We start from the raw sequence: 25,894 nt of genomic DNA on the forward strand, positions 1-25,894 counted from the left end.
GTTGTAGGCAGAATGTGTGGGGTGTAGGATAGAGCCACGCCCACGTTGTTGTAGGCAGAATGTGTGGGGTGTAGGATAGAGCCACGCCCACGTTGCTTACTCTAGACAGGGGTTTCCAGGACAGATCCAGGTGCAAGAAAGTTGACGGCACATCAAAGGGAATTTCAATGGTTTCTTCTTTCTTTTTCTCTGCTACTGGTTGTTGGGAGTTTGTGTTGTTGTTGGTTGTGGCTGTGGCGGTTGTTGTGGCTGCGGCGTTCGTTGCGGCTGTGCTTGTAGGTTTTAGGGGTCTAATATCCCAAAAACATATTGTGCTAAAAGAAAGCTCCTGTGATTAGTATTATTATTTAATTAAGAACAAGCAAGAGGCACAATGTCTAGACATCACGGTGGCTACATGTTAACATGGCAACTTCCTAGTGTTTCTGAAACTAAGCTTTTATGAAATGAGGCCATTCTGTGTTTAATTTCCAAAAAGATTTGATTTGTTTTTTAAAGATTTATTTATTTATTATGTATACAACATTCCTTCCATGTATGTTTGTATGCCAGAAGAGGGCACCAGATCTCATTACAGATGGTTGTGAGCCACCATGTGGTTGCTGGGAATTGAACTCAGGACCTCTGGAAGAGCAATCAGTGCTCTTAACCTCTGATTTTTAACTAATACGTTTGTGTGTGGCTGCACGTGACTTCGTGCGTGTGAATGTGGTGTGCATGGAGGTCAAACAGAGCCTTGGTTTCCTGGAGCTGGAGTTCCAGGAGGTGCTGAGTTTTCTCATGTGGGTGCTGGGAACTGGGCCTGACCTCTGCAGGAGCAGTCAGAGCACTGCATCATCCCCCCAGCACCACGCTCCATGATTTACAAAATCATACCGTGCGTATAGGTGTTTGATTTTCTTTGTCTCGATGGTAAGACAGGAGAATTCAATTTGGAAACTGATGACTTTGAAAAGGAATATAAGAGCTTTATTAAGACACAACTCATATATAATTAGCTCATCTAGCTCATCTATCAAAAACATAATTTTAATGGTGGTTATTAAAGTCTCCAGTGCCTTCAGTTGAACCCCACAGTTTCTGCTCCTTCTAGCTTCCCTATCATAAATACCATGTCATTATTTTTTGTCTGGACCAAAGATTTTTTGTTTTTGTTTTTTTGATTTTTGAGTCAGGGTCTCACTACATAATTCTGGTTGTCCCGGAACTCACTATACACACAGGCTGGCCTCAAACTCACAGAGATCTACTTACCTCTGCTTCCCAAGTGCTGGGGTTAAAGGTGTGTGCCACCACACTGAGATTCAAAGATTTTTTTTTTTTTAAATAGGACCTTACCATATAGCTCTGGCTGGACTTAATTAATAATTCTCAGGCTCCAGTCTTTTGAGTGCTTTGATTATGAGCTACAAAGCTGTTTTTAATAGTATTTTTTTTCTGGTATCTAGAGGCTAGATAAGCATTATTACTTATCTAGATAAGTATTAAATTTTCCATGTTGTTACGAATTCTTAATTCTATAAATGGGCCGATGCAATTTTATCTAAATGAATAGCCTCTGACATGTCTGTCAAATTATAACAACACTTTTCTACTGTTAGGAAGCCTTCCTGTCCCATGTGAGATGAACTGAATGTAAACAGCATATACCATAGATTGACAAATACGGTGTATGAAGAAGCAGATACTGCTATGCACGAATACCAATGAGAAAGTGTAGTTAACTATGTTTTCTATTACGGTTATTATTATTACCATTATTACTACTGTTGTGTGCACGATGTGTCTGAGCACAGACACTGGCATGCCATGGGCATGTGTGGCACCCAGAGGACAACAGCTGACGGTTGGCGCTCTCCTCCACCCTGGCTCCCGGGACTGCCAAGGGCTTTTACCAGCTGAGCCTTCTTGCTGGCTCCCGTTTTCTTATTGTTTTCAAATTTATCCCCATAAAAAGCTCTTTTGTTCTCTTTTGGCTCAGAACTTGCTTTGTAGATGACTTGGCTTCACAATCTAAGATCCTGGTCTTATGGAGCCTCCTGAGCGCTGAGACTAAAGGCACACACCACATTGCTCCAGGTCAAAGTTCATTTGTTTTAAATGCCAGCAACACTATACAATTCTCCTTCAGTCATGTTAGGTTATTGCTGTAGTAACGATTATGGAATGAGTGAAGAAAAAGATGGGTTTTAGAACATCGAAGCAAAAGAGCCTAACTTGCAAAGGGTTTGGGAAATGTTTGAAATGAAACTTACCAATCCGCTGAGCACGTGACCAGCTGACAGTTTATCCCACTTCGATTTTCAAAGACAGAGCCCATTCTGTTAATCTATTTAAAACGTGTGAAGAAAAGAAAATTCGGTAAACTAACAATAATAAATTCCCTCTAAGGCTGTCTCTGGTTTCCTTAGCCATCAGTATTTCACCAAGTTTACATGTATGTTGTTCCAAAAGCATAACGACTATTATTAAAAAAGCAAATTCTGAGTAGCTAGAAATGATTTTTCTCATAGCTCTTTTCCTCTTTTAAAAAGTTTTTCTTCTTTTAAAAGATATCATTAACACTACCATAGACATTTGAAATCTGAGTTTTAAGATAAAATACAACTGTACTTTGAATTCTTATCCACTTCTTGTTCACAGAAATATTTTTACACAGTTTTAATTAAGGGTTGATTCTCAGATTCTCCAATTCACAGTGTGAATTTTAACTGCATGTTCAAAGTATTTTAAATGTTTTATAAAATGTAGATGATACACATTGTTTAATGGTTCACTAGTTTTAGCAATTCAGGCTCTTTCCCTTTTCCACTATCGACTGTTAACTAAGCCAAACAGTTTCATGAGACTATTAAACAGGTAAGAGCCATAGAAAAGGGGATAAGTCTCAAGGAGGGAACTGACGGTGACTGGGCATAGTGACAGGTGACTTTAATTCCTCGTCCACATAGAGAGGTCCAGAATAGCCAGGGCTACATAGAAAGACCCTGTCCCCCCTAACATAAAAGAACAGAGTCTAGAAGATAAAAGGAAACAAATGGCGTCCCCTGTCAAATTACTACACAGCCCCGCAAGCACACAGAGGATCTCCAGGATCTACTCACGCTCTTAGAAGGTCCAAAGTCCACACTAACTACTTGTTAAGATTAACACGTTCGGGAGTAACTTGTGAGGTTGGCTCTCTCAAATGTATACGGAAAAATGGCTGTCTTGATAGGGTTCACATGTAAAATAGTAGACAGCAAAGGGGCTTTAGCAGGGTTGGGTGAGGGGGAGATGCTGCGACCAGGCATGCAGGCATCCTGCCAGCCAGGTAACCGCAGACCAGGCTGACCCACCCTCAGCTCCCAACCCTTTCTGGTTGTGTGTGAAATGCCAACTTTCATTGGATCTCTACTGAGGCCACCCTGATGGTCTCAGAGATTCATGACTGTAGGATCTTATATTATTATCTTTGTCAACTCAACACAGCCTAGGGTCAACTGAAAAGGAAGCCTTGGTTGAGGAATTGCCTAGATCCAACTGACATGCATATGGCGTATCTGTGGAAAATCATCTTATTCCTTGGTGCCTGAGGGTCCAAACCACTGTGGGCAGAACCATCCCTGAGCAGGTGATTCTGGGCTGTATAATTCCATGGTCATGAACGTCTTTAATCTCAGCCCTTGGGAGATAGAGGCAGGCAGATCTCTGTGAGTTTGAGGCTGGCCTGGTCTACAGAGCAAGTTCCAGGACAGCCAAGGCTACACACAGAAATCCTGTCTGGAAAACAAACAAACCAAACAACAACAACAACAAAAAAAAAAACCCCAAGAAAGCTGGCTAAGCATGGTAGAGCTGTCAAGTAGGATTCCTTCAAGGTTTCTGTGTTAAGTCCCTGCCTCGACTTCCCTCAAGGAGGGACCTGGAAGTGTAAGCCAAGTAAACCCTTCCTTCTTCTAAGAGGTTTAGTAAAAGCATTGCGTTGCAGTAACATAAAGGAAGCTAGAACAAACCCCTGAAACTGCAATACTACTTCAGAAGCTTGAACAAACATATTTTATAAACTAGGCAGGGACTGTGGCTAGCTCAGTTGGTACAGTGCTTGCCAAGTGTGCTCAGAACCCTGGTCTGACCTCCAGCGGCACCACATACACGGGGCATGGTGCACACATTTGTAAGCCCAACACTTGGGAGGTGGAGACAGGGGAGTCAGAATTCAAAGCCATCCTTGACTGCATAATAAGTTCAAAGCCGGCCTGGGATACATGAGACACTGTATCAAAACAACAACAACACAAATATAACAGAATTTGGGCTTGGTGGTTAAGGGGACTGGCTGCTCTTCTAGAGGATCAAGGTTTGATTCCCAGCACCCGCACAGCCATCAACACCCACCTCAAATGAGTCTGGCAGCCAGTGTATATCTGTGATTACTTTCCTATGTCCGTTTTCTATTGAAGACACCGCACAGTGTCTGATGTACATCGCTTCTTTATTGCTGTCTGGTTCAAGGAGAAACATAGGCTAGAGAAATGTTAAAAGAATATTAGATTTCAGAGAGGAGATGGGTGAACTCCACTTCACCAGCAATTGCAGTTAAAATGGAAAAACCCAGAGTGGTATCAGTTTAGGTAAAAACAAATTAGTGTTTCAGTATACCACAAATTTAGTAACAGACTTACCAACTTTCCCTTTCAATGGAGTCCAGTCTCTAAACTTCACAAGGATTATGGACCCAATCTATTCTTGAATGAGTGTTTCCATGGGCACAGGGATGCATACCTCCTACCATTCCTCAGGGAGAGCCCTATGGCTCCCAAGGCTGGAGAACTGGGATTGGAGGGAGGTGTGATACGGAGTCTAAGTACTGACATGGAGGTGGATCGCTTTTTCCAGTACTCCTGATGGAGTCCACAGCCTCATGGAACATTTTTTTTTAATTTAAAATCGACATTAATATATTTCATAAATGTGTGTGGGTGTGCTTAAGTGTGGAAGTCAGATCTCTGCTTCCACCATGTGGGTCTCAGGGATGGAACTCAGTTCACCAGGCTTGGGGACGGCACTTTTATCCAATGTCACCCTTTCCTCTTACCATGTGACCTGGCCCTTGGAGAGGCGAGGTGGCACGTGCAAGCTCAGAGCCTGTGAGACAGCACCTGGGTACCCAGACTTTCTGTCCTTCCATCCTAGGCTCCTTCAGGAAAATCACTTTAGGCAAATTATTTGCTTCCTTCATTTTCTTTAACAAAAATATAGCAGCAAAACCCCATAAAACCCAGCGCTGGTCAAAGAACCTTGTTTTATTATGTTTTTAGTGACCGCCTCCATAAAAAGCGATTCAGAAAATGCCTACAGACAGATGTAAAGAATGGAAAAAAATATTGCCATGTTTCTTGTACGGAGTCTTTACAAAGATTGGCGACCCTGTTGTGTGTGTTTTGCGGAACTCTGGAACGGAGAGGAGCATCCCTGTGAGAAGGAAGCTAGAAACAGCCAACCTTGAGAGTGGCCTTTTTACTTCTGCTGCCACCAGTCTTGATGTTTTCTATGCGGTCCGCGTGCGCTGTGATATCCCAGAGGACGACCTAAAACAGAGAGAAAGGTGAGCGCAGCACTTTCAGGACACAGAGGACTGGGTTTGAAAGACTGCTTTGTAGGAAGCGATTGGTATGGAGCCTGAGAAAAATCAATCACCTTAGGGCATACTCAGATCTACCTTGAGGCCTATGTAACTTGCGACTTCTAGAGTAGATACTGAGAGTTTTCCTCTCTCCAGCAGATACTGAGAGAGTGATAGAGAGTATCCAGCAGATACTGAGAGATACTGAGAGGCAGACAAATTATCTTACTTGCCTCTAACTGCTACCTCAGAATTTGTGTGTTACTTGGATGGTCCTTCTTTTAAAAACAAGAACAAAGTAGAATATACAACGCCAGGTCAGGGCAGTGGTCAATGACTAGCCAGCGTGTCAGTACACAAGATGGTCACAGACTGCCAATGTTGGAGAAACAAGAGTGGTTCTATTACATTGTGCCCCTTTCTACAACATTCTAAAACAAAATCATACCATTTTTGTCACAGATCAAAGGCACTTCAGACTTTCTTGGTTTAGGGGATGGGTCATTACTACAATCTCAGCAGCTGTTGAAGAAACACCAGGGAGGTGTTTGCTTTTCTGATTTTCCTGCTGTTCTGGAGAAATGTACTGGAAGCTGCTGATGTGTGAATCTAAAGAATTGTCTCAGCCACACGCAGAAAGAACAGATGCCTCTTTATTTTATTAATGGGCTTGGGTCTCATATAGCCCAGACTGACCTTGAACTATCTATGTAGCCAAGGATGACCTTCAACTCTGGATCCTCCTGCCTCTGCCTCCCAAGTGCTGGGAGTGCAGGTGTGTGCCCCCATTCTCTGGGGGATCCAATTCAGGGCTTTGCAGTCTCTGGGCAACCCTCTCCAGCTACATCCTGTGCACTAAGTGAAGTTTCTAATTGTCAGACTCACTGATTGAAATAGCTTGAAGCTTAGACCATAGAAAGGCTTTAAAGTTTGTGTTTGGCTTCCCTAATACAGCATTGGAGGGTAGAATCTCAATGTGGTATGAAGTATATGTCTTAGAAGAAAAATGAAGGAAACGTAGTAAATTCAAGCAATGGTTTCTTTCCTAAGAGGCAGCAATGCTTGTAGCTTATTGCATTGGTTAGTTTTTATTGAAACTAGAGTCACCTGGGAAGAGGGGGGCATTACCTAAGTCAGCACGACCTGTGGGCATGTCTTTGAGGCATTTTCGTGATTGCTAATTGATGTCAAAAGGCACATCTTGAGAGGTCAATGCCTAGCCAAGTGGATCTGCGCTGTATAAGTGAAAAAAAGGATAGATCTAACTGAGTTCTTATGTGTATCTTTTTTTTTTTTTGAGACAGGGTTTCTCTGTGGCTTTGGTGCCTGTCCTGGAACTAGCTCTTATAGTCAAGGCTGGCCTCGAACTCACAGAGATCCACCTGTCTCTGCCTCCCAAGTGCTGGGAATAAAGGCGTGCGCCACCACCACCCAGCTCCCATGTGTATCTTAAGTGCCAATCCCACGACTGACCTCTCTTTCCACTCAAGTCATAGCACAGTGGTTGCCGTATGGCCAACATGTCTTCCCTGTGCCCTACTGCACCCTTGAGTTCTAAAGTTACCCCAATCAAAACTTCTTACAGCGTCAGTAAACACCTGAAGACAATTCCTAACTACCTGCCCATTTATACAGCCTCCAGCGATGATGTTAGGGTCACTCGGACAGAACTCAAAGCAGAAGATGTCATCAGGGCTCTCCAGCATCAACTAAAGTCAATCCATGCATCAAAAAGAACAAGAAAATCTATTACATAATATTGAGATGGGGAGAATTCTAATTTTGTAGCTGTCTATAAATAATGCACATTTGAACTAGCTCTCAGAGGCACTTTTGTTGAATTTTATCATGGACGTTGGTTCCACCTATGAGATTGCAATCTGTGAAGAAAGAAACCTATTTCCTGTGATTTACAACATTAGGAGATCATGAAATAATTTGCAGTTTAAATTTTTCTAAAGACTTGAGAATGTGGCATTTGAGAAAGTTAAGCTTTTGGTGTGCTGTCCATCTGTTACCTGAGGGTGTATGGGGTCAGAGAAACTCCAGAAAAGAATCAGGGATGGCTGTAGCAGTAGTTTACCCGAAAAGTGGACTCTCTCTTCGTAGGAGAGGCGCACAGCCACCGACACGACTATGAGTCCTGTTGAACCAAACACAAGTAGCAAGCAGTCAGCAGTCCCCATGCACAGAGACCCCCACACTCCATGCTTGTTGTAGTGGTAGATTTGATGTTGTGGACATGAGCTGCATGTCCCTTAGCACTGAAAGCCTAGCTGGTGCAAACTGAGATGTGCAGACAGCAGAGCCGGCTTTTTTGGAAGACTTGGTAATAAAAATATGATTTTGTCTTTACTTGTGTGACTACGTGTCTGTCTCTGTGTAGCATGCATGTATGAGTGAAGGTGCACTGGGGACCAGTAGGAGGCATCAGATCTCCCAGAGCTGGAGTTACAGGTGTCAGTGAGCCACCTGGTGTGGGTGCTGGGAATGAACGCTGGTCTCCTCAAAGAGCAGCTTGTGCTCTTGACCACTGAGCCATCTCTCCAGCCTTCAAGAAGTATTTTTAATCAGAAAAAAATATCAGCGAGGAGGGCAGGAAGGGAGAAAGTGAGCAGAGACTTAATTTTTTCCCATGGCTACACTTGAACACACCGAATGCTTTCCTTGAGCTATTGAGCTCTTTAAAGGTGTCTGTCTGCCCAGAGGGTTAGGGTAGCACATTCAGCACGGGAGCCTGGCAGGCCCCAGGCAAAGGCAGACTCTTCGTTCACTGTCCCTGCAGCTGTGTGGCCTGAACAAGTCTTTTCCCCAAGTGTGTGTGGGAAATGCTTGCTTGGCAGGGCCCTGGCACTTAGCAAGCCTTATATGTTTAGCTGAAGTCAATCTCATCTTCAGTCTTAGATACTAAAATAAGACTTTTCCTTACCATAGATGGTCGGGTGCCACGAGACACAGGTAATCATTTTCTCCATGGTGCTGTGAAGGTCTGTAAAGGACTGGTACTCTTTAAGGTGGGTGTCGCTCTTGTCCCCAAAGGTGCTTTCTTCCTCTGCAAGGTTCTTCCAGTCATTGATAAATGTGTTCATGATTTCATTTTGCTGAAGGGCTATTTCAACACTGTTTTATTTAAAAAAAAAAAGCAGCAGCCGACATGCTGGATTTTAGTATCAATGACATTGGAACTGTCATCACAGACATGAGGATGGTTGAGGAGGCATGTGTGCCCGTGAGGACTATTCTTGCTCATAACCCAAAGCTGCACAGCATAAGTCCCATGAAGGGCAGGAGTCACTGAGACTCATTCACTCATGTCCCACTAACAACTGTCCCCATATTCCTATGTGTCACACAGGAAGCTGCTTCTGGAGACACCATTATTAAAAATAACTGGGTGCATATTATGTTTAAAGTTTTTAATAGATACTTTCTTACCTTGTGGACACGTTGTTGAGAAAGTCGACCAAAGACTTGGATTGTTCCAGGCTTTCTTTTTCCTCTTCTGAAAATTCCCTTGGATAATACTGTGTAGTCGCATTTCTAGGAAATGCCCTAATAGTTAAAAGAAAGTTGAATACCAAAACTTGGATCAGAGAGAAGCAAATATAGGTAATGTCAGAGCGGGCTTGGGGCAAAAGGTAGATAAGAAACGGAAGAGGATGTGGCGTGCAGCGCTGGTTATGTCCAGGGGAGCAAGGACAGCTGCCATGAAAGTGGCATCAGGCAACAGCTGGAGAAGATGTGTTACTGTTTGGTTTCCATGATGGTGTTTTAAATGTACACATCTCTCTATCCTGTCATCTCTGTATCTTGCCACTGCCTAAATTAACAGTGGCCACATTTTGCCTGGTTTAATTATAGCCACTTCCTACCTGGCCAGCCTGTTCCATTTACAGCTTCCTCTACCCTGCCCCCCAGCACACACCACCAGGGATCATTTTTACACTGTACATCAAGTCTCCTTTGTATGAGAGCTCGCCAGCATTTCCTGCTGGCCCACTGCTTTTCTGTGTGCCACACTGTGAAGGAAATGAGACTTTAGATGCTATTCGAAGCGTTCTGGATGGAAGTTTCTTGTTTTTTTCATAAGCGATAGTGGCCCAAATAAGAAATCCAGCCAATGCAGCCAGACAGTCTGACACGGGGTGCAGAAATGGTCACTTAGAGCTGGCGTGGTGGCACATGCCTGTAATTAATCCCAGCATTTGGGAAGCTGAGGCAGGAGGATTGCTGAAAATGGAAGATTAGCCCAAAATACATATAGCAAGTTTCAGGCCAGCCTGGACTAAATAGTGAGACCCTATCATAAACAAAGTCTCTCAGCAGGAAGACAGTAGCACAATTCCAGGTGAGAACCAGCAAGCAGTGTGATTATTAACACCATTTCACATTGTACTGCTTCATAGTTTTAACATATATTTATGTCGTGTTCCATAAGAGTTTAAAAAGAGAGTTACTGGGCACAATTCAGTCTTCCTGAATGGAACACACTTTTGTGACGGCTGTACCATGTCATACCTACCATCTTGTCTGAGTGCTTGTGCCCTTGACTTCAGGAATGACTTGCAAGCCAATGTCTTTCTCAGCTTGTGTGAGTGTGTAATTTTTATCAACGTAGGAAGCACACTCAATGTAGGCATCTTTGACGCTAGAAGCATTCTGGTCTCTGAAAGCCACGGGGGCACCAAATTGACTTCTTTTCCTAGAAATCATGTATGTCACCTGCAACACACATAGGCAGCAAAAAAAAAAAAAAACAAAAAAAAACAACCCAATGAAATCTCTGGAGAGAAGTGGGTGTGAGTGTTGGTTTACCCAGACACTCAGAGACTGCTGTGGATTCTTGCTGTCCCTCTTGAGCTTTGGTTCCCACAGCCTGCAGCCACTATTCCTCAATGAAGCCATGGTCACCATGACTGAGGCCTCCTTGCTTGTCAAAAGACAAGCAGTGACTGGGAATTTACATCTTGACCAGTAGTGGACTGGTGGGAGCCTTCGGAAGTCCATCTCCATGGCTTCTCTTTGGGACAACCTGAGTGTAATTTGTACTCCCGAGTTCCTTTATGAACTCAGGACAAAGCCTTCCTTCTAGAGACAATGGCAAGCTTGCTCCCTCGGAGGGCTTCCTTCCTGCCCAGCACCCCGCTAAGCTGACTGCACCCAAGCCTCCTTTCAAGAGTTGCTCTGAGAGGGAACACTACTGTATTCCCTTTCTACTGCTGCGGTAATCAATGACCACAACTGGGGTGGCTTAAAACACAGGGGTTTATTCTATGTTTAGTCTAGCCGTAGAGGCTAGACTGCTGAAGCCGTTCTAGTTGGGGGGCAAGGGAGAACTCGACCTTGCTTCTTTCTCAACCCCTGGCCCCGGCTAGCAGTCCTCACCCTTCCTTGATCATAGATACGTTCTCCCTGAGGTCTCTACAGTCTCAGAGCAATGGGGATTGAGCCGGGGGCTCGGAGGGCCTGAGGGCCAATTCTCTGTCTCTTCCATGTGGCATCCCTGCCTACATCTATACTTGATCAACTTCTCATAAGACCACTAGTCAATGGACTGGGGGTGGCATAGGAGGAGCATGAGGAGGGGAGAGAGGGGAACGTGGTTGGTATGCAAAATGAAAAGAAACTTTCAAATACAAAAATTAAAAAAAAGAACACCAGTCAAATCAGATTAGGAACCTATTCTATGTGTGACCTCATTATAGCTTATATACAACTCATTATATATTAGCAAAGACCCCTCCCCATTTTACCAGTAATGTTACTCTCTGGGGCACTAGAGGTCAAGAGATTTTTTTTAAAAGATATCCTTTTTTTGGGGAGGGGCAGATTTAATTCCTGACACCTGCCAAAGGAAAAGATCATTCTTTTTTGGGAGCTGTAGATCCCTGGCCCCCTGCCTTTCTTTGCCTGCCTCAGACCCTTTGCTGGAGTGAACTGGGCAAAACACCTGTGCCTGCAGCTGCTCTGAGCACGAGACCTTAATGGCAGGGGAGTGGATTCTGATGAGGCCTGCAGCTGAAAGATCCCGAGAGCTGGGTGTGGCTAAGGATCCCTATATAAGTTTTCTCTGAGCACAATAATTTTGGAATTGGCATTCTTGTATGAAGGACCACCTGTGTCCGTGTCTCTCTCTGTCTGTCTGTCTATGTGTTTTTAAGTCTCTCAGCCCCATTGCAGCTTGCATACATCTTGGCCCGGGTGCTGCTTTTTACAGCTCTTCTATGAGAAAAAAGAAGAAACCCCACACTTTCCAATATAGCAAAGCTCAGGCTATCCCAGGAAAGAACACTTCTAGTTACAGGGGGCGGGGGGGGGGGGTAAAGACTGGACAGCATCAAAGACTCTGACCCGCCTTTTTGATTCCTTGACGGATTCTTCCTCAATTTCTTTCTCACTGCCCAGAGACACCCACGGCTTGGAGACAGGCGGTTTGTAGACGTGCGTGTCTTCTGGACCATGCTCCTTGGGTTCTTCTTGTTCCTCTGGCACTTCTGGGGTCTAGGGCAGAACAGAAGCATTTTAGAACATCTGGCCATTCTTATAGTCCATGTGTCTCACACAATTAACTTGACTTTTCTAGGGGTGCATGGAGCGCTTCCTGTATCCTTGCCAACTTACGTGTTCATAAGTCCAGTAAGCAAAAGGGTGGTGGAGGAGGAAGTTGGCCCTTGACCTCTGTCTCAAAGGGCCGGGAGGATGGATGGGAGAGGAGAAAGAGAGCTGTTGGCCACTGGATAGGACATGTGACCCAGTAGGAGGGAGTTGGGTAGGCAGGGTTAGAGGTGTGAGGGAGGGGCCAGTATTTCCAGCAGCATGGTCAGGGCAGCATTTTTAGGGTCACAATTCCCAGATAGGCGGGAATCTGGAGGCGCCGTGATCCTAGCCAACAGGACAGGTGCTGTGGGACACTGGTTATTGAGGGAAGGATGGGAGCGTAGCACCCAGTGGGCAAACGGGAGTTTTGGCCACTTGTCCCACAGTGGCAAAAATTTTTAGATATTTAAGACATATGGTATCAGCCCCAATTTTTAAAAAGATTTTGTTAAAGGCTGCCCAGGGCGTTCGTGGATCTGGCTTCGAATTGCAGGTGACCATTTTGCAAGTCTATGCTGGGACCGAAGCCTAGTGCAATGAATCCACTGTGGTAGGCTTTGAGTAAAAAAAAAAAAAAACAGGGGGTGTGACAGTCCTTTGAACAGAATGCCTTCTGAGAAAGGGGATAAGGTAGGTCCTTGGCCCGGTAACAGGTGGTCGAGGGCCTGGTACAGCGGCGCCTTTGGCGGGACACCCTGAAAATCGCAGTGGGCCCTGGGAAAAAGAGCTTACCTAGTTGAAAGCCAGTCTTAGCCTGCAGGAGAGCAGGTGTTGGGGAGAAGGGTGTTTTACCACCATTTTGCCCTGGGCCAGTGGGGGAAAAACAGCCCCTTGGTGGAATTTCCAGATTAAAATTTTTTACACCCCATAAGGGGTCCATCATTTGGCAGGCTTTCTGAGATGCAGCAGGGTTTGGAGAGAAATGGGGGAGGGGCTTGGAGTGGCGCTTCCAGCCAAGCAGGGAGGATGAACAGGATATTCCATATGCTAAGAAAGCATAATTTATTGCACGTCTTTACAAATAATACAGATTGCTTAGCTTGGTGGCTAAATTATAAAACTCAGTTTCCCTGGATTTATGAAGGGTTATCTGATAAGAGGAAAGAGAGGCAAGTGATACATACACACATACACACATATGTATATACATACTGTATATATAAGTACATACATATATATTTACGTATATATGTGTGTATGTATATATACATGTGTATATATGTGAGTGTATATATATACACACACACACAAATATATGTATATGTGTGTATTCTATTTGGGATAACTCCATCCTGAGATATAATTTATTTTCCTTAGTTCCTCTATAGGAACTGAGAAAGCTCACCATTCTGAAGCTGAGCCGAGCTCAGGGTACAGAGCTCTGTCAAGGGGCCTAGGGATGACCCAGAAGCATCGCTCCCTCCAGCAGCTGACCTGCAAAGGCTTATGATTCTCTTACCTTTAAAAAGTTTTCCTTGCCTTCTTCGGTCCCAATGAGGTAAAAGTTTAGTCCATATTTGAAGTCTTTGTCGTAGACGAGCAGCAACTCATCCCCAGGATATTCCTGTGGGGACATCAACGGGGGGCAAGGGTCAGAGCTCATCACTTTGTGCTGGTGCCAACATCAAATCGACATAGTCTGCAGTGTAATCACGGTGATGATCTGCCTGCTAAACCAAATCCTCAAATTTAATTAAAATGTTCTCAGAAATAAAATGGATTCATGTAATTTTTACCATTCAATTAAGTGTTTTGTTCGAACATATGTATGAGCACCATCTTCTTCACACATGCACACAATGCACCTGCACTTCCAGAGTACACTCACCCAGCCCAACACATGTGCACACACACATGCACACACATGCAAACATATGCACACACATGCACACAATGCACACACATGCATATGCACATGTACACACAGTGCACACTCATGCATACACATGCACACTCATGCATGCACACTCATGCGCATGCACACACACATGCAACATGCATACACACATGCTCACTCATGTGTACACACGCATGCACACATGCACGCACACACGGCTTAGAAAAAAGAGTGAGCTATGTGCACTGCTTGGTGGTGTGGTCTCGATGCTTGGAGGCAAAGCAGGACCAAAACTATAAATTTAACAATTTAAAACAACATAAGAAAAAATTTTGAGACACGATCTTCCTTTGCAGCTCAGGGTGGCCTGGAAGTTGCTGTATGTCCCAAGTTGTCCTCAGTCTTGTGATCCTCCTGCCTCAGCTTCCCAAGTGCCACCATGCCCAGCTCGATTCCTATTTTAAGCTACGGGGTAAGACTGAACCTTTCACTTAGCATTCTCACATAGGATTTCCGGGGGCTGAACGTAAAGGGAATGCCAGAATTGAATGCGAAATCATCTCTAACTTGTTCTGGGCTGCTCTTGAGGTAGGACTGAGAGCAAAGATCAAGCCTGTATTTACCCGGACAATTTTTTTCACCGGGTGGAAGTCAGATACTGCGGCTCGGTTCAGCAAGTCTGCCAAGATATCTTCTTTTTTGATGAGCTTATATGTTTGCTCATCTGTGAAATCTTCATCTGCTCGACAGTTGAATATTTCCTGGGTCTTGGTCGTTAATACTAATGGATAAATCTCTGGATGGCCTGGGAGAACAAAGTGGGACATTAAGTACGACTTAAAACATCAAGGAATGTTCTTGGTTACAGATGTGAGACTCTGAACGTCTCAGTCTTCCATCCGAAGCAACTACATTCACGGTAAATATTCTGAACCACAGACTTTAAAGATGACTCTGTCACTAACCCTTGCCTTACAGACCTGAGGACCTGGGCTCCATTGGCAGCACCCACGCAGAAGGTGGGCAGCGTGGTGGGAACAGAGACTGCCCTTCCATTTCCTGGCTGCCCAGACCCGAATAATCACACAGAAACTATATTAATTACAACACTGTTTGGCCTATTAGCTCAGGCTTCTTGTTAACTAACTCTTACATCTTAAATTAACCCATTCCTATTAGTCTATATTTGGCCACATGCTGTGGTGTTACTTCATTTTTTATATGTCTGTTTTCTCAGAGGCTGGCTTGAATCTCTCTTCTTCGGCAGCTACATGGCATCTGCCTGACTCTGCCTTCTTTCTCCTTGCATTCATTTTAGTTTTCCTGCCTGCCTACATTCTTCTGTGTCACAGACCAAAGCAGTTTCTTTATTAACCAATGGTAATAAAAAAAATCCCATGCTCTCTTTTTAAAACTGCAGTTTAATTTTTAAAGGCCTTTTGAGATGGTCTGTGATTGTTAGCTTTAATTATCAATGCAACAGAACCTGGAATCACCTGGGGAAGACTGTCTACAGTAGATTGGCTGTATGGGCGTGTCTATAGGGGATGGCCTTCACTAAGTTAACTGATGTGGGCAGCTTCAGTCCATGCATGTGGCACCATTCCCTCGGCAAGGAGGGAGGATCCTGAACTGTATGAGAAGGGAGAGATTCGGTTGAGTGCAAGCAAGGACACTTGTGCTTGTTTTTCTCAGCTCTTGACTCTCAATGTGAAGGAAGTGGCTGTTTGCAGCTCCTGCCTTTACTACCCCTTCACAGATGGAGTATAAGCTGCAACTGTGAGCCAAGTGAACCCTTTCTCCCTTATGCTGCTTTATGTGCCCAGTGATTTTATTATGCCAACGAAAATAAAACCTGGGACAGGGTCTCACACCGTTTAAGCACAGGCTGCCCAAAATGTACTATGTAGAACAGATTGGCTTTGAACTTGAGGTAATTCCCCTGCCTCAAGACTGTGTTTTATGTTTCTTACCCTGACTAGACACCCAGTACATAACTTGGTATTTTTCACAAAAATGGTCAATTTTCTCTAACCAGACATTTTATTTATTTTTGTTTTATGTACATTGGTGTTTTGCCTGCATGTACGTTTGTATGGGAGTGTCAGATCTTGGAGTTACAGACAGTTGTTAGCTGCCATGTGAGTGCTGGGAATTGAACCTGTGTCCTCTGGAAAAACAGTCAGTATTATTAATCACTGAACCATCTCTCCAGCCAGTAGCCAGACATTTTAAAGGCAATATAAAAATAGGATTTAACGTTTCTTCGTGTAGTAGCTAGGAAACATTATAGGCTATTTGTAGCTGGGGTAAACAATCGATGGTTACTGTGAACAGAGGCAGCTGATCGAATGTGCCTTCATGGCCCAGCATAACCGACGGGATAGAGCAAGGCCCGAGGATTCTGCCACCCAACAGAGCAAATTTAACAAGAGCAGATGCTATTAGGCTTCAAGGCAAGCACAGAGGACAGCATCAGGACCTGAGGCAGCAGCACTGGGCTGTGAGATCAGCAGTAAGAGGCACTCACTTGAGCCTACCTGTTAAGTGGGATGCTGTTTGTTCCCGAGAGACCAAGGAAGGTCTGGGAGCAGAGGAGGATAGAGCTTCACACAGGTATCAGCTACCGGACTGCTGGCCATGAGTTCAGCAACAATGAACTGGCAGCAGACGAATACTGTCTTTGAGCACAGTATAGAAGTGATAACTTTCAGACAGAAGATCTTTTAGTACTCTGATGATAGGTTAGAAATTATACCAGGTATGTGTATGATGCACAAGTGTGGGTGTGGGCGGGCATGCAGCAGTGCAGGATGCACATGTAGGGTGTGAGTGCACAGCAGTGCAGGATGCACATGTGGGGTGTGAGTGCACAGCAGTGCAGGATGCACATGTAGGGTGTGAGTGCACAGCAGTGCATATTTAGTATTTTTGCATCAATGTTCATGCGTGAGATTGGTCTGTAATTCTCTTTCTTAGTGATGTCTTTCTGTGGTTTGGGTATCAGGGTAATTGTAGCCTCACAAAAAGAGTTTGGCAATGTTCCTTCTGTTTCTATTGTGTGGAACAATTTGAGAAGTATTGGCATTGGCTCTTCTTTGAAAATCTTGTAGAATTCTGAGCTGAAACCATCTGGTCCTGGGCTTTTTTGGTTTGGAGACTTTTGATGACTGCTCAGCTATGTTTATAGTAGCTTTACTTGTAATAGCCAGAACCTGGAGACAACCTAGATGCTTCTCAACCAAAGAATGGATAAGTAAAATGTGGTACTTCTGCACAACGGAGTATTACTCAACTATTAAAAACAATGATGTCAGGAAACTTGAAGGCAAATGGATAGAACTAGAAAAAAAAAATCATCCCAAGTGAGGTAACCCAGACTGAGAAAGACAAACATCATATGTACTCATTCATAAATAGATATTAGCTGCAAAGTAATGGATAACCATGCTATAATCTAGAGAGCCAGAAAGGCTAGGTAGCAAGGAAGGTTCAAGTGGGGATGCACCGATCTCCCTGAGAAGGGCAACTGGGTTTGGTGGGGATGTGAACATGAGGAATCAGGATGTGGGGTGGGTGAAAGTGATGACTGGAGAGGGGGGCATTTTGGGGCCAGGTAGACAGCTGATGCAAGGGAAGCCTCCAAGAATTTACAAGGATGACCCTAGCTAAGATTTTTATCAATAGATGGCCTGAACTGGCCATCTCCTGTGATCAGATTGGTGACTACCACAATTATCATCAGAGAGCCGTCATCCAGTAGCTGATGGAAACAGATGCAGAGACCCACGGCCAAACATTAGACTGAGCTCAGGGGATCCTGCTGAAGAGTGGGAGGAAGGATTGGAGGAGCCACAAGAAACAACTAACCCGGGCTCATAGGAACTCACAGAGTCTGAACCCATAACCAAGGAGCCTGCATAGGACCAACCAGGCTCTCTCCATGTGTGATAGTTGTGTAACTTTTTGTGTAGCTTATTCTACTTGTGGGACTCCTAGCGATGGGAACAGGGGCTGTCCATAATGCTTCGGCTGGCTCTTGGGACCCTATCCCTCATGCTGGATTGCCTTGCCGGGTCTTAATACAAGGGGCATTGCTCCTTCTTACAGCAACTTGATATGCCATACTATGTTGATACCCATGGGAGGCCTGCTCCTTTCTGAACGGAAGCTGGGAATAGGAGGGGAGGAGGGAGGGGAAACTATGGTGTGGATTTAAATAAATAAAGTAAACAAATGAAAAGGAAACAAAAGACTATTTATTCTTATTTTATATGAATACATCATGCTGTGCACCATGTGCATGTAGTACCCTTGGAGGCCAAAAGAGGGCACTAGGTACCCTGGAACTGGATTTATAGTCATTTGTGAGCTACCATATAGGTGTTGGGAGTCAAATCCAGGTCTCTGGAAGAGCAGTCTGTGCTCCTAATCACTGAGCCATCTCTCCAGCCTCTCCTTTCACTTTTACTGGGGTTCTGGGATCAACTGAGGTTGTCAGGTTCGCCTGGAGTGTGCTTTACCCACAATCATCTGACTACCCCTTCGTAGTCTCAAACATTTCTTTTTTTAAAGGACTGTTTTGACCAAACCTATTTCTCCACTTAATTTCTGCTTTCTATTTTCATTGCTGTTGTTTATTTTAAAAATTCTGGGGTGTGGGGGTGCAACCCTAGCAGACTCCAAGTTTGGGGCACATCTGGGCTTCGTCGTGAGCCTCTAAATAGCGAATCCCCAGTGCTGCTTCTGCTCACCCATGCTCTCCATGTTCATTGGCTCCTCTTCTTCGGCAACTGAAAGGCAATGGGATATCGAGTTTACAGTTTGAATCAGGTGATCTCCCCTTGCTATGCCACATCAAACACAAACCATAAATAAAAATATATACTGAAGAATTCAACTACCACCCGACTGGTTACAGGAGAAGCAGGAAACTGTCTTCTTTTTAGTAACACATGTGTGGTCGGTCGCATTTCATTCATATGTGGGGGAAAGGCTAAGCACCATTCAATGTCTGTCTGACTTTATAAGAGCAAAAGTATCTCATTTTACTTGATAGATAAATCAAGAGTATATACTCCATAGTACACAACAACATGCAATAATACAAAATGACACACACAGCAAGAAATAACCCAGTAAAAAAATCCCATAAACAAAAAGACGATCCTACCTAGTAATGGTTGTTTGGCCTTCTTTTTGCCCTTTTTCTGGTCGTTGGGGCTCTTCTGCGCTTTTGGTGCCATGGTTCTGATATAGGCTACAATGAGAGATAGCATTATTAAGTACTTGCTTATACTTTCAGGTATGAAGCATTCTTATTTAGTGAACATAATATTTTCTAGGCTTAGGGTCTAGACTAAATCAGCAATGAATTTTCAGTAGGAACTCAGGGTTAGCTGTGTACTGTGTCTAAAGGTTTTAGTGCAACAGCAATGTGATTGATAAGACCCCGTTCCTATGGAGCCATTGGTTGAGGTGCCCCATGGCCGTCCCTGCTGCCCTGGGATCTTCTCTGTGGTTGCTCGATGCTGTCTTGGTCTTTGTCTCCTCACAGGTGTCTCGGCTACACAGATGAGCTTTAAGCCATGGGGTGAGTCAGGTCCGCAGCACACACATCTGTGCATAGTTTGTAAATGAATATAACTTAAGTCATACTCCTGTCTTACATGTAACCGTTAAGGTCTTGTTTGTGCTGCCCCAGGGTGCTTTGACAGGATGTGGCACTGGGCAAGGTCATCCCACGGCATCAAATCCCTGTCAAGATGCCCACCATAGACTCATCCCATTAAATGGTTAAGAGTGTGATTTCAGAGTCAGGTATAGTGGCCATCCCTATGACTGGAGCTCTTGGGGGTTGGAAGCAGGAGGATTGCCTTGCACTGCAGCCAGCCTGGGCTACAGAATAAGAGGTGATTTCAGGAGTCTGTGCACTGGGATTTACAAACAGTCTTACTTTTTAGCTGAATGGACCTGGCAAGCTGCGGACCATCTTAGTCTCTATGTATTTCTTTGTTTCCTGGGGAAAATGGAATCCACTCAGAAGGCGGCTTTGAGGGCTCAATAAAAGTAATAAAAATAAAATCATTATTCAGCTTGTCACCTCAGAGAGGTTTGTCTTATTTTATGAAATCAGCATCAACACAGATTGAGCATTATCTTGTAGCTGATGTCTAAGACATCATCAGCTTCTGCTGTTCTTGACCTAGTCCCCTCATTACAGAATTGTGACCAAAGTGTGGGCGCCCATGTGTTTGCATGCATTGCAAACATTATCATTATTGTGTATGTGTATATATGGATGCAGAGGAGGAAGGAGGGTGGCATGCGCCACTCTGCTTGTGTGACAGACAGAGGACAACTCTGTGGAGTCACCTTTATGTGGGTTCTGGGATTGAATTTAGGCCATCAGATTTGCATAGAAAGCACTTTTCATGTTGAGCCTTGAATGTGTGTATTATTATTATTATTATTATTAATTCTTTTTTTGTTTTTATGAGACAGGGTTTCTCTGTACCTTTGGAGTCTGTCCTGGAACTAGCTCTTGTAAACCATGCTGGCCTCATACTCACAGAGATCCACCTGCCTCTGCCTCCTGAGTGCTGGGATTAAAAGTGTACGCCACCACTGCCCAGCCAGTTTGAAGCATTTCATGTGCATTTTAAATTAAATGAAATTTTTTTTTGAGACAGGATTTCCCTATTTGCCTACTCACACCGGCTTTGTGTTTAAGATACTTCTGCCTCAGCTTTTCTGTGACCTTAATCTTAGTTACGTGTTATTATTACTGTCATTTTTCGTCCTTATTTTATGAAGGATGAAGGGGTCAAGTCACTGACGAGGGACATAGAGAGGGTGAGCACACAGTCTCCACACCACAACATCCCTCTGATTTCTGTGTTTCATTACAAATATATCTTAGTTAGGGTTTCTATTGCTGTGATGAAACACCACAACCAAAAACAAGTTGGGGGGGGGGAGAGTTTATTTGGTTTACACTCTGTGTTGTAGGAACTCAGGGTAGGAATTCAAATAGGGCAGAAACCTGGGGCTGTTGCAGAGGCTCAGAGGGATAAAGCTTACTGGCTTGTTCTCCATGGCTTAATCAGCAGTTTTCTTTCAGAGCCCAGGACCGCCAGCCCAGGGATGGCGCCACCCACAGTGGGCTGGGCCCTCCACACCAATCACTAATTATGGAAATGCCCTACAGCCAGAACTTATTGAGGAATTTTCTCAATTTTGGTTCCCTCCTTTCAGATGACGCTAGCTTGCACACAAACAGAACTATTTAAAGCCATGGTCTTCATCAATAAAGGCACAATTTGTGCTTTGATCAGTATTTTATGATTCTGAATTTTAAAGAAATGTCTATTCCTTTCTCTTCCTCTCTTCTCCCTCCTGTACTCCCCATCGGTGTGTGTGTGAAGGGGCATGTTTGTGTGGCACAGGAAAACTTAGAATGTCGTGCCTTAGGCACTATCTACCTATCATCACCGTTTCTTGAGACAGGGTCACCCAGCAGGCTAAACGGGTTGACCGCCAAGCTTGAGGAATCTTCCCGTGTCTGCGTCAGAAGTGCTGAGATTACAAGTGTGTGTTACCACACCTCGATGAAAAAGTTTTAGACTTACTATTAGAACTACTATTTATTTTATTGTGTGTGTGTGTGTTGTACTTGCGTGTCTGGGCTGGTGAAGTTCGGAAGAAGGCATCAGATCCCTTGGCACTGGAGTTGCAGATGACTGTGAGCTACCATGTGGTTCTGGATCCTCAGCAGGAGGATCAAGGGATCTTAACCACTGAGCCATCTCTCGTCTCGCCAACCCTTTCACCTTGCTTGCTGTTTGTTTGTTTTTAACCTAGTTTTTAGTGATCAAATTCAGGTGCTCACAGTTTAGCCGGCAAAGTTGTCTCCTCAGCCCTGAACTTTATACTTAAACAAATTTAAATTACACGTGTGTGTGTGTGTGTGTGTGTGTGTGTGTGTGTGTGTGTGTGTAGGACAGAGGACAACTTGCTGGAGCTAGTTCTCCCCATGCAGCAAGTGGGGCCTTGGTAGCAAACTCAGGTCACCAGGCTTTGTGGCAGGCACCTTTATTTACTGAGCCATTCCACCGGCCCAAAGCTCTACTTTTTGTAGATATTCTGCAATAAATGCTCTTTCAGTTTTTCAGATGAGGTGTTATCCACACCATTCGCCAGAATCATAGATTCAAAACGTAGACATCATTCTCTTTTGGAAGATTTCTCATCAGTATATTTCTCTCCATTTTCTATTCCAGTTCCATTCGGCTTAAAATACTCAACAACATTTGTAAACACCACCCTACTTCATACAGCGACAGCGTGGGCAATTGCACAGGCGTGTGGTCACATGTACACACACATTAATACTGCTAGTACTACCACCATGACCATTCATTGCATATTTCTATACAATGAATATGCTTTTTACATATGAATAAAATGGTCAAGTTACTTCCCTAAGTATAAGACTGACATCCCTTGAAATGCATTTCCCAAGCCCCTTCTACTTCCAAAGAGTGGATTTTGCATTTTAGAAGGATTTTGCCAACTCTGGAAGCTTGTATCTGAAGATTATCCTGCACTGGTGGTCTGCTTTCTCCTTGAGCCTGAATCAGTCTTGATGTGACATATTCTAGCGATGCTGAGAGAAGCTGACACAGGTCCCAAATACACTTCCTGAGGGGTGGCTGTGGACTCACTCAGCGTTCAGCACACTGGACTACGAGGGCTGAGAGGCCGCACTAAGCAGCAATTATGTCCTAGATACAGCGATCCCTGGGGAAATGAAACAAGAACCTCTTTCAAAGAATTCATCATCTCTCTTTGACTTCCTGGTTAGCCTTCTCCTAAGCCCCAGTGATCTGCTTCAGCCCACGTTAATCTTCTACGGTGTAGATGAGCAACCAGGACCACGTCATTCTCATATTCATTTATGAATAAATTATTGAGCTCCTACTGCGTGCCAGGCAATGCAAGGGCTAGAACAAGACAGTATCTTCTCTCTGTTCCCAGCATTCTTAAATCGCTGTTAACTGCTCTCTCGTAGCTTTTTTTGTCTCTGGATTGGGCTGGAAGCCCTTTGAAAGTAGTGAAAAAAGTCTTTGCTTATTTCGTAGACTTCCAGGTGCCTAGCACATAGAGGGAGGTTTCCGATCGCCCTTGAAATGGTAATGAGATATTTAGTTTACCCTTGCCCATTCTGAACCGCCTTACCTGGATCACTAAAGGTAAAAGAAGATAGCCTCTTGGTAGTCAGTACCCGGGAGAAAAGCTTCTCTATAAGGGTTGGAGACCGGGGCTTGACGCTTCTCGCTCCGGAAAAATAAATCTCAAACTTCCAGCAACAGCGGCTGGCGGGTGTTGCTAGGACGCGTCCGTTGCTAAGATGGAGATTGACAAAACCCCCGACACCAATACGGTATCGGCCCCCAACCGTTTTTGTCAAAGCAGGCTTGTAATTGGTTGTCATGTTGTGACGTCACCTAGCGTAACCCCAGAAAAGCCGGCAGTTTTCCCGCCAGCCAGGAAAGCGCCAGCGATTTCGGTCTTTTCGCGGCAGTGCTTCCGATTGTTACTAAGTCTTACCATTTCTCCTCCCTGAATGTGTGTCTGAAGATACATCTCCTCTAAGATGCTTTTGCCTTTTCCTTATTTCGGATGGCCTCATCTGTCACCTCGCTGGTAACAGCAGTGCCGGGCACGACTCATCTTTCCCCTCTAGTTTATCTTCTAAGCTGCCATGTAGTGTTCGGAATCAGGGACCCAAGGCTGGCAGCACTTTTCGCACAGCCCCATGTGGTGTACAAAAAGTTGTACAAAATTCTGAGCATGACTTAAAAGATGACTGGCGGGTGCCGGATACCGTCTTACCCCATTTCCTGCATCTCACAGTGCAACCCAGCACTTTTGATCCACCTCTCGGAACCAAGGGGCACGAAGGCTAGGGGGTAAAGGCTAGGCCGTGGACTGAAGGGAGGCACGCTCGCCATGTAAGTGTGAGGACCCAAGTTCAGGTCCGAGACCCCAGCGGGTGCATCCCAGTGCTGGTATGGGGAGATGGGACCTGATAACGGGCGACTCGAAGCTGTCCAGTCTCCAAGTGGGCACTGGGTAAGATGACCCATTCACACAGAGATTAACTGTTTCTGAGAACTTGACATTCTGCTTCACAATGTATTCATATTTGTGTCAATTTAAAAATGTGTAAAGTCACCATTGACTAAAATAGACACAAAATTGAATGAAAAAAACCCCCACCAGGCAGCTATGACATGCTCGTCCCTTGGTGTTAGGCAGCTCTGCCATCCTGCTTCAGGCGATAGCTTGTCCCCGTGGCTCCTCCGTGGAAGCCTTTTCCTCAGGACACGGTGGCATTGCTTCTATTCCTGTCTCAGCCTGAGTGCCTTTCTGCATCTTCACTGCTTTGTGAGGTCCTTCACCTTTCAGATTGAGCTCAGATGCCATCTCCTCTGCAAAGCCACACAGCACAGAGAGAATCGGTCACTCTTTCCTGTTCTTCCGTTTGAGCATCACAAAGTGCAGCTAAGGCACTTCTTGACGTTAAGGCTGGGGTAATATCTCTTTCTTTTAAGTGGATGTAATACCCAACACAGCTTCTGATGCACTCATGTCTTACATTATGTACACATTCATGCAGTATATGTAAATATATAATTGCTTATTCTAGAAAATAAATGCAAGAGATATTAGCAAAGGCTTTTCAAAAAATTTCTTAAAATGGTTTATTTTCCTTTAAAAAATTTCGCCACAATCCAATAACTGGATTTAAAGAGGATTGTAACCTTGTGATTTGATTGAGACACAGGTCCTGCTGTCATCTTTGCTTTAGACACACCCCAGTGAATGAGTCAAGAGTCACAATACCAAGAAAGTAAAAGAGAAAAGGGAAGTGAGTAGTGATTTCTCAAGCTGCAGATCCATGAAGAACATAATCCGTTCTTCAGTGGGAGTGGCCAGAAGAGAGGGCGGGGTGACCAGTGGGAGTGGCCAGAAGAGAGGGCAGGGTGACCAGTGGGAGTGGCCAGAAGAGAGGGCGGGGTGACTAGTGAGCGCCTGTGCACTCTCAGGGGACGTGGATTAAACTTGCTGCAAACTCGAAGATATTCAAAATTCGTTTTTGTTTTGTCAGTTAAGTGAAGATGTAGTGAGTGAAGAAGTTACATCAGAAAAATAAGGACGCTTAGAGAAATTTCAAAGTGAGTTTGCCGTAGGAAATCTGACACGTTAGAGCTAAGATAGTTTTTTTCTATTTTGTTTTTTGAAGAGCTCAGAATGGAGGCTGTGAATAGCATCCTTGTACTGTCACTTGCTTCAGTGTCCTTAGGAGAGAGGACAGGTGAGAAGGAAAGGGGTCTCCGTGTTTGAACTCTGCCCTTGTGGCATCACTTCTAAGTTCTTGGGGAGCTGTCTTACTTCGTCTATGGCAGAGGGAACAGTAGAACATCCTCAATGAACTCTCAGCTTCAAAAATGAGAAAATCAGATGCAGATACCTGTCCTGGGGGCAAGGCTTAAAAATCAACTTTATCTCTACCTTGTCAGATTTTGTGCAGCAAATTTAATATCCATTGATGGAAAGTACCAATTCTAATGTGGTGTGTGTATATATAAACACCCATGTATGCAAGTTCCTGTGTGTGCAGGTGTGTGTGTGGTGTATGTGTGTATGTGTGTGTGTGAGTGTGTGGTGTATGTGTGTATGTGTCTGTGTGTGGTGTATGTGTATGTGTCTGTGTGTATGTGTCTGTGTCTGTGTGTATGTGTATGTGTCTGTGTGTGGTGTATGTGTATGTGTCTGTGTGTATGTGT

At 44.4% G+C, this 25,894-nt stretch overlaps 1 protein-coding gene across 1 annotated transcript in view; it reads right to left on the reverse strand.

Annotated features, from left to right (window-relative positions):
- Positions 1-23,409, reverse strand: part of Wdr63 (WD repeat domain 63) — a 43,715-nt gene extending 20,306 nt beyond the window's left edge. The window contains exons 1-15 of the mRNA XM_005357401.3: positions 23,280-23,409; positions 19,213-19,299; positions 18,794-18,832; positions 14,663-14,844; positions 13,662-13,766; positions 11,957-12,106; positions 10,128-10,327; positions 9,041-9,157; positions 8,535-8,725; positions 7,624-7,748; positions 7,225-7,314; positions 5,484-5,570; positions 4,378-4,506; positions 2,256-2,329; positions 101-314 (exon numbers count right to left, since the gene is read on the reverse strand). Of these exons, the coding sequence (XP_005357458.1) occupies positions 101-314; positions 2,256-2,329; positions 4,378-4,506; positions 5,484-5,570; positions 7,225-7,314; positions 7,624-7,748; positions 8,535-8,725; positions 9,041-9,157; positions 10,128-10,327; positions 11,957-12,106; positions 13,662-13,766; positions 14,663-14,844; positions 18,794-18,832; positions 19,213-19,285 (1,776 nt within the window). The 5' untranslated portion in view covers positions 19,286-19,299; positions 23,280-23,409. The remainder of the gene's footprint in view (positions 1-100; positions 315-2,255; positions 2,330-4,377; positions 4,507-5,483; positions 5,571-7,224; positions 7,315-7,623; positions 7,749-8,534; positions 8,726-9,040; positions 9,158-10,127; positions 10,328-11,956; positions 12,107-13,661; positions 13,767-14,662; positions 14,845-18,793; positions 18,833-19,212; positions 19,300-23,279) is intronic.
- Between the last annotated feature and the right edge of the window lie 2,485 nt (positions 23,410-25,894).

Source organism: Microtus ochrogaster, chromosome 21 (assembly GCF_000317375.1).
Source record: "Microtus ochrogaster isolate Prairie Vole_2 chromosome 21, MicOch1.0, whole genome shotgun sequence".
Taxonomy (NCBI): Eukaryota; Metazoa; Chordata; class Mammalia; order Rodentia; family Cricetidae; genus Microtus; species Microtus ochrogaster.